The sequence below is a fragment of the Oryza brachyantha genome, chromosome 7 (genome assembly GCF_000231095.2).
Source record: "Oryza brachyantha chromosome 7, ObraRS2, whole genome shotgun sequence".
NCBI lineage: Eukaryota > Viridiplantae > Streptophyta > Magnoliopsida > Poales > Poaceae > Oryza > Oryza brachyantha.
Genome location: NC_023169.2, coordinates 9,110,956 through 9,120,022, shown reverse-complemented (window position 1 = coordinate 9,120,022; position 9,067 = coordinate 9,110,956). Strand labels below are relative to the sequence as shown.

Below are 9,067 nucleotides of genomic sequence, written 5' to 3'. Positions count from 1 at the left end.
GAGTAAAAACTATGCCAAAGATTCTGCTCATCTACTCATTCAGAATATTATGATGCAGCAGAATGTCTCTGATTCCTGAAGATGGCAATTTGCTTCTCTGAAGCAGAGCATACATATAATGCAATAGAGATTCTTCATATTCTGTTTTGCCAGCCACACCTGTTCAAATCATTGAGTGTTTGTTATAAAAATCATGTTTCCAATCACTGAGATAACATCAAAATTCTATTACACTGCCCGGTGTCACCACAATACATGGTGCTTTCAGATTTTAATTGGGAAAGTAACTGCTCAAGATGAGACAGAATATATAAACTTGATCACAACAGTTCCCTTTGTCATTGCCTCAAAAAAAAAAAGCTATGGAATTAAGGCCATCAGCTACATGTTGTACAAACACAGAGCCAAATATATAGTATAAATTACACATAAATAGACAATGACAACCACTCAAATGATTTCTGTGCAAGCTGATTAGTCTCATCAATAAAGCGTACAGCATCAAGATGCCTTCAGGTCATCCATACCGACACTAGCCTGAAAGTAGACAATTGTATCATAAACTGTCACCTTTAGAATATGCTCTGGATCAAAATTCAAAAGTTCGTCATAAAAAATACATTAGAAATTTGGGCTAGTGAGCTCACCAGAAACCTATGGTTTTCTGCCAACAATGGGGAGAAAGATACACAGAACTTCTGGATATCTGCATTGATATCACCTGAGCCACTAATGATCTCCATGAATTTCTTCCTGTCTGGAGCAAGCTTTATGGCAACCTAAAACTCAGGCATTGGTAGACATGTATGCTTGTAAGACCACAGTAAAGAAAATAAAGAATTTATAATCTGTAGCATAATGCTTGTATTGTAATGCTAATGGAAAGAAAGACTTAGTCATGTTAAACCTGAAACTCTCAGGCATAATGAAAAATTTTGTAATCCTTATAAACCTGTGAATTCTCTGAACTCTACTGCTTGGCTTCCCTCTCTTATTGCTACAACTCCTTACTTTGATAATGTTATTTTCTAAAAATTATGCTGATAATTTTTCACTTCTGGCACAAGATACGTCAAATTCTCACTATATCCGAGCATAAAGTCCAAACCCCAAATTCTGGGAATTAAATTATATTTTCCATCTGTTTCGACTAGAAAAAAAAAAGGTATATATGTGTCCATTACTACGTGAATTAATAAATGATTATGATATTGATGTATCAATGGAAAGTTCCTTTAACATCTCTATCAATCTAGTACTAAAATGCTGGTAATTAAGAAGTTCGATCTAACAGCAATAGTTGCTTATAGGGACAGTAATAGAGCAATCTCAATCTGTCAATGTTATGTAGGAGAAAGTGTAGTCCCTCTGGATGCTGGCAATGGTAGGTTAAGGCCTTTTTTTTTTGGTTGTTGCAGTCGAATCATTGATTATTACTGGAGAGTTGAAAGGGCATCACAAGATGTGTGACTTAACACTGAAGGCTTAGGCAATGTTTACTACCGAAAAGCTTGAACTTGCCAGCCATCCGTGCCATTTCTTGAGAGTTTTGCTGTATGCATCACTGCAAACTTGTGACATCTGCCAATCTGGGTGCTGTACCAAATTGTGGAACAGCGCAACCAGGAAGTCCATGGCTCTGACAGAAATACAGAATTGACAGTATTTATAATCTATTATTAAATGCTGGGTTGTGCAAACATGTGTGAGATATAGCTACCTTGTCAACCACAAAAGGCCATTGGTACAACTACTAGAACTTTTTGCTGTCTTGGAGCTAATTTCAACTTGCACCATGCTGTTCAGCTGCTCATATTTTGAAGGATCAGATGCATATTTCGTCTCCAGTCTCTGCATCGGAATAGCCACAACAAAAGTATTGTCACAAATATCCAGTACACGCAGAGACATAAATCAAAGCTTTTTAAACTTTCTGTTGACCAAATTTTATATCAATGAGCAATACAGAATTTCACTGAGAACAGCTGCATGGATCTTTTGTAAACAAAAAAGGGGGGAAGTTCTCTTACCGTGATATTACCACCAATATCATTCTTCACAATTGACATAGCAGATCCAAACTTATCTACATCCATCCATTAAATAAATGCCATTGCTAATTAAAATCATCTGTATCTTGAAATGCAAAACACGCCTTACCAAGCACAGGGAGAATGTGCTTGCAAACTTCAAGAAATGGCTTTGTTAGGATCACACCACTCTCTGATTTCACATTCTTAATGCCTTGTAGTGATGGCGTGAATACGGTCCCCTCCATTTGCTTGGGTTTAGAACTCACCTTGCAAAACCAACAGAAACACTTCAATACCCTTCTACCCCCAACAAGGAGCCAAAAATACGAACTTGCACAAATTTGGGCAAAGAACACTACATCGATTGCACGAATTTTGGCCAAAAAAATAACGTCAGGATTTGATGATAACGGCTACAGGAAAGCACCGAGTTTTCTGCACTAAACCAACTAAACAAGAACCTGACCAATCTGAAGCTTCTCACTTGTAGGGGCCCATCGATTTCTTGATATGTTATGTGCAAATAAGCTGTATCTGATAGGAAGCACAATGCAAGAGAAACTCACCGATTGGAAGGGGAGAAATCAACGTGGGTGCAGGAGACCTGAGAAATGGAAAGGAACTGGGAGAGTTGTGGAGTCCGATAAAAGAGGGGGTCATTGGTTTATTTATAGCAGAGGACTCTGACCCCCAATCGCAGAGGAACAACATGGGATCCATGAAATGCAATTGTAATATTATATTATTTGGATTTTCTTTTAGAGATAGTCGTTAAGTATTCGATCGTTAGCACTTGCAGTACTTGGTATGATGTACTATGATTCTATGAAATAGTGCCACCGGCTGCCCATTGTAATTTCTTCAAATAGAAGTCTTTTTAGGGCCAAGTTATTTTTATTTTAAAAATAGTGTCTCGTATTTGGAAAAGAATAACGGTAATAATCTAACCAGGCTTTACGTTTCCGACAAAAACCGGGAAGTTCGAGGTTTTGATGCAGGACGTAAGTAGATTCCAGGTGAAATTTTGATTAGTTTAACGAATTCAAATTCAAAAAAGTAACATTGAATAGAAATTTGGTTAAAACATCCGTTATAGGTCAAAATCCGATAGTTTCATCTTTTCGTTTCTGCTCGTGCTTATAAGACAAAATTTGAATTTTTAAACTTAAATTTAAAATTGATTTTGGTGTTTTTTTATTGTAGTTTTTTTTAAACTTTGCTTTTAGATAGTTATTAGAAACATGTATACAAAAGTTTTACTCACAAATTATTTTTCATTCATACGTATATTGTTTCACTTTTTCCCTAAAACAAAGTGAATCAATGACCACCGGGCGCTAAGTCGGAAAAGTGAAAATGTGCCAGCAGCGAGAAATTGAAGACAAAGACATCTCCCTTTTTCTAATTTATTTGATTGTAATTTTATTTTGGTAGGGAGATGCAACAAGTCCAAGAACAAAGCCCCCTAGGGCCCTAGGACCAACCTTCTTTCACAAAAGAACATCTAATCACCAATGAAAACATTCTAAAGGAACCTAATCATCACTTATTCATAGTTTCTTTTGCAGTAATCGCATCCATCCATTAGGATAACACATCATTTCTTCCCACTTTCTTTTTCTTTGGCAAAGGGTGATCCATCTCATCATTAGCGCTGTTCATCATTAACGCATATATTCTATAAGGCCAAGGTAATCAATCATACACACTATCAACATGCATGCCCCATCGGATGCTCCTATATGGGGACATGGGAAGCACACAGGCTGATTTCCTCGGAACGTGATGAGCACCACATTTCCAAGGGCGGAGACAAGGATGGGTCAGCTAGAGTTTAGCACCCCGTCTTTTCGCTTCTACTTAAACTTATAAACTAAAATTTAAATTTTAAACCTTAAATTTATAGTTTATTTTGAGGTTTTTTTATTATAGTTTATTTTTTAGCCTTGACTTTTAGATAGCTAAGAATACACATATAAAAGTTTTATTCACAAATTATTTTTTGTTTATGAATATGCTGCAAGCAATTGCCCCTTAATCCTTAAGCTTAGCTTCATAGGTCGCGTTCAGTAGTATGAGGGTGGGTTAGTTATTTGGCGTAGAAAACATAAGTAATAGATTAGTATATGATTAATTAATTATTAATTATTAAAATATAAAATAGATTAATAGGATTTTTTAAAACAACTTTTCTATAGAAAATTTTCAAAAAAAAATACACTATTTAGCAGTTCGGGAAGCGTACGCGCGAAAAACAAGGAGTTTAGTTATCTTACAGTGGTGGGCGAACACGGCCATAATCCCATTAAATCTTCTCAAAGAATATTGTGAAAATTCAAGTTCTTACTCTCTCTGTCTCAAAATAAATCATCACATGGAGTTATCCCAAAATAAATTAATTTCTTCCTTCTTATGTACCCTTGGTCCGTAAATTGAAAAAAAAAATACATTCAACAACCGTACTCAGACACATCCACCAATACTATTTTCTTACTTTATCCATTTTATATTATAAGTTACTTTAGATTTTTCATAAGTCAAACCTCTTATGGTTTAATCATGTTTAGAAAAAATACTAACATCTACAACACCACAATTAGTTTCACTAAATCCACCATTGATATATTTTTACAATATTTCTATTTTGCGTTGAAAATGCTAATATAATTGTACATCTTTAGATAACGGAATTCATTCATTCTTGCATTTGCTTCATAAAAGATATGCCAATTATTATAGATATTACAAACAGATGACTACAAATTATAAATTAACAGCTTGATTAAAATAAGTAAATTATATAGATGTGGGTAGTCCTTGTATTCCTCAAACTAATAAAAAAATCTCTGAAATCAACGGTCGATTGAATTCTGCTCACATTACCGCCAGCGACTAGCGTCGAACTAAAACATAATATAATGCTAGAGAAAACTGAGATATAGATTAGTCATTTGTCCACATCTTGTCACCGCCATTACCATTGAATTCAATCCATGGGAACATTGCCACCAATTCCTCCAACATGATGCCTTTAAGAAGGTCGTAACATTTAAAATATTACTATCATTGTGTTTCACCTAGGGAGAGAAGGTGTTACCACATCATCTTCAAGAATATATGTACTGTGTAGTGCCCACAGGCACTGGGACTTCAAAAATGACAATGAAATCTCCATGACTGTCGGTATCATCATGTCCAAAACAAAAATTGGCCTTACTACCGCCACAACTGAACACCACCACACGCGCTCCCCCATTCCCCATCACTACCATTGTTGCTCCTGCCTCTCTCTCCATCGATGCCTTTAGGCAAACCCGGGGCATGCATGGTGCAAGGCACCGTTTGCTACGAGCCATACCGACACCACCTCCATACTGTCTTGTCATGCCTAGATCCAGCCAGAGGCCATCTAGCCATCGCACCGGGAGAAAGGCAACGTTCCACAAGTGGGGCTACTACCACCCACCCGGAGTCCTACTATCATAAAGGGATAAAGGCACCGTGCCACAAGCAAGGCTGTTGTCACGCACCCAAAGCAATGTCATCATCGTTGTCCACCAGTTCCAGCATTGTTTTTCCCTCCATCCACGTACACGGCGGTGACATGTCGACACCGAGGTGCCCATTGTGCCCAACGCAGAGCTAGCGCCACATAATGATGGGCTAGCGGTAGGGCCACCCTTCCCCTACCTAGGACCTCCCCATAAGAGGGTTGAAGTGAGTGCAATGAGGAACAGGTGAAGGACATGATGATGGCCGATGACATCGTGGCCCTGAGGACTGATCATAGGTGGCGGAAAGCAACTTATAGAGACTTATAGGAGTAGTAATCAAAGGTATATTGATTCTTTCTCCTCCTCCTTAACTCATCCTAAGATGTTAGGACTTCTTTATTTTATGAGAGGACAATAGCTTAGAACACACTACTCAGCCCTAAGCTTGACCAATCTCTGACTTCGCCCATGTTTTCTATGGGAAAGCAGCCATTGCCGAAAATAAGCCAGTCATAGCTTGTCTCAACAAACAATCTATCATATAATTGGACATCCTGAATAGGGATGGCAATGCGGCGGGTCGGGTACGGGTAGAGATAATCCATGCCCAACCCGATTCCCGCCTTCACCCCCACGATTCATGTCTGATAGGGTTGGTGGGTAGAACTTTGTGCCCATACTCGTGCCCAACCAGGCAAGTACTTAATGGGTTTCACATGAATAATATCTCAATAGATTGATAATTGAACAAAGAACAACATAATCAATAAATTATAAAATTATCACCAATGGTTTAATGAGCAACACAAATAATCCCCAAGCTAGCATAATTTCATCAATGTTTAAGATTTTAATGGATTAATGAAAAATAGTGTTGGAGCGTAAGCTCGTCGAGCGGGGGACCGTGGAACTCCCTTTGTGAGTTCGACCCAGGGGTGTAAGCTAGGGCCCTAAAGCCTCGTCGAAGTAAATGCAACACCCACACACATTCGAGGGGGGGTGGGCCCCTCAGTGGATGCGGAAGAATTATATAGGTTCAGGCCGTTGTGAGGCATATATAATAACCTACTGTTGTCGCTTGTGCACTATGTGAGTAAATGCGTTACATGCTTATGTGAGAATGTTCTACTTGTCTTGTGTTGTCCTCCATTCCATTGTCCAGGGCCTCATTTTATACTACAAAAGGACACCACAATGGCCATCGTTTTTCACACATGCGGTGTGCAGGAGATCATCCTTCTCGGAACTACTGCAGATGCTACCGAAAGTCAACATATCGCCACACCACCCCTGTTGGGTCCCATCGTTCAGTATGTGGAGGAGTGGGCGGCGTCCCTCAGACCCAGCGGTCGAACGGGAAGCCGCTGCTCCTCTCACGCGTTCGTCCGCCGCATTTCATGCGACGGTGACGCGAGGGAGATAGGTCATCCCTGCGATGATAGGGATGTGACAGCACGGTCAGAGATAGCCTAACTCTCCTCGCTTTTTCTCGGGGAGGGGCGCAGATGAGGGCATGCGCCTGCAGCCTCATTTAATGCAGCCAGACGTGCCCCTGCGTCCATCATGAGGGCGACGTGGCGCGTCAGGCGTCCTCCTATCGCCATAAATGTGGTGGTTGGGCGCTAAGGGTATGCCACGCATAACGCACAGTGGGCCCCATGACGCATAGCCCCCACGTTGAGCGGGTTGGGGGCGGCCCGACCCCTCATGTGCTTGGCCACCCATCAATCTTCTGGGCCCGACTTCCCCTCCCAGGGATTTTGACTCGTGGGCCCATGGAGTCACGTGCCACACACATAGGGGATACCCCCGGGCACATATCTCTGACAAATAGGTATGGGAGATAGGCCAAAATCAATCTATACATGATTATCGGGTCGGACATGGATTACCCGTAGATAAAATACAAAACCCAACTATGTACACTAGTGTTTCGAGTTACGCATAGGGATGAAATTAGTTTAGGCAATTTCCAGAATCCTGACTAGTTTTCAAAAACCGATAGCGTCGGACGGATAATTCTCGGATAGTCTCAGAAATGAAAACACATTCAAATATTTTTCTCAGAAACTGATATGGATACGATAAGGTTAGTATGTGGCGAAAAGCGGATTCAGTCAAAAAAAACTAAGATATTTGTTCTGGTAGTTATTCGGATAATTTGAGGGAAAAAAAGGCCCATTCGGTACTACCTTGTACTTTAGTCCCATAGATCTAGCCTAATTCATTTGGGAAATTATTTTATTTTTAAATATGATATCTTACTAGAAAACTACATGTAATGGACTAGTATTATCTTCTTACGTTATTGTAGAATTAAATTATACAATACTAATTTGTGATTTTAAGATAGAGAAAACTTTGTATTTATAATTTTTGTATTTATTAATTATAAATTTAAATTTGTTCATTTTTGGAAAAGAAAACTAAAATCCATGGTAGTAAAAACTAAAGAGTTTTGTTATTTGTCATGACCTATATTTATATTTATAGTGATTACATATTTCTTCGATGAAGCTAAGTATTAGTTTGTACTTGCATATAAGATATATCCATGTGTAGATACCATTGCTAAAATTTAAACAACTTGATCTATTTTTTGATATACAAGAAATTTATAACTTTCGTTGATTTGAGTAGTCCATTATACTGGGTTTTTATATTCCGTTAAATATTTCTTACTATATTACCAATTCATATTCACTCTATATTTGTATTTGATAATATTTGATTCCGGTTTTGTATATGTGGTTTCCGATTCTAACTCTGAAACAATAACAAAATGAATATGATAGAGCAATTTTCCATTTGTTTTTGACATGTTGTTATCCCTAGTCATAAAAAAAAGTGTTTGTTAAAACTGTCAGGAAATGTCACTTATTTATGACTAGAGTATCATATTCCTAATCTCATGGACATTATAATATTAATAGCATATCGTTGGTGCGTTGTAAAGGGATTTCAATTAAAGATAATTATCATTAACCTATTATTATCATCATATTCTATATATATCATCTCTTAATTACATTATAAATTTGCTATTGACATGTGGGCTCACTAATCTCGTAATCATTTTTTATTCCCATGAAAAGCAAAGAGTTGGTGAGTAGTTGATACATGGGCACTATGGCCCCACATTCATTTTGTCTTTCAGAAAAGAAATAGTGGCTTGGTGGCGAGATAGACGGTAGACTCATCATCCAACAGGACCAACACTACCACCGCAATGTTTTTAGGAGTAGATATTGTCAATTAGCATTATAAATTTTATGATAGCATGTTGTGATGGATTTTGAACTTGTTGATCATCGTTACAATATTTTCAATTTTGTGCACGTGCCACGTTCTTCTCGATTGTATTCAAAAAGAATTTTACTGTTTTTGCACATTTTCATTGATGCATTTTGTTCTTTAATTTTATAAAATTTATCATTTTTATTACACATCTACTCTCCTTATTCTAAAATATAAGATCTTCTAATTTCACACTTCGCATAAATTCATATGAAACTGACTAATCTATACACATTCTAAGAC

At 38.0% G+C, this 9,067-nt stretch overlaps 1 protein-coding gene across 1 annotated transcript; it reads right to left on the bottom strand.

Annotated features, from left to right (window-relative positions):
- Nucleotides 1-311: 311 nt before the first annotated feature.
- Nucleotides 312-2,662, bottom strand: LOC102720061 (glycolipid transfer protein 1-like). The gene is made up of 7 exons (XM_006657593.2): nucleotides 2,600-2,662; nucleotides 2,161-2,299; nucleotides 2,031-2,086; nucleotides 1,721-1,851; nucleotides 1,504-1,639; nucleotides 648-779; nucleotides 312-537 (listed from the first exon to the last, which is right to left on the bottom strand). Exons 2-7 carry the CDS (start codon nucleotides 2,276-2,278, stop codon nucleotides 502-504), a joined length of 609 nt encoding a protein of 202 aa, XP_006657656.1. The 5' UTR covers nucleotides 2,279-2,299; nucleotides 2,600-2,662; the 3' UTR covers nucleotides 312-501.
- Between the last annotated feature and the right edge of the window lie 6,405 nt (nucleotides 2,663-9,067).

Bases quoted from the DNA above. Each gene is read 5' to 3' on its own strand.
- LOC102720061 (XM_006657593.2), bottom strand. From the start codon at position 2,278: ATGGAGGGGACCGTATTCACGCCATCACTACAAGGCATTAAGAATGTG. The intron at 2,087-2,160 runs GTAAGGCGTGTT...GGATGGATGTAG, and splicing joins GCACATTCTCCCTGTGCTTG to ATAAGTTTGGATCTGCTATG. The intron at 1,640-1,720 runs GTAGCTATATCT...TATTTCTGTCAG, and splicing joins GGCCTTTTGTGGTTGACAAG to AGCCATGGACTTCCTGGTTG.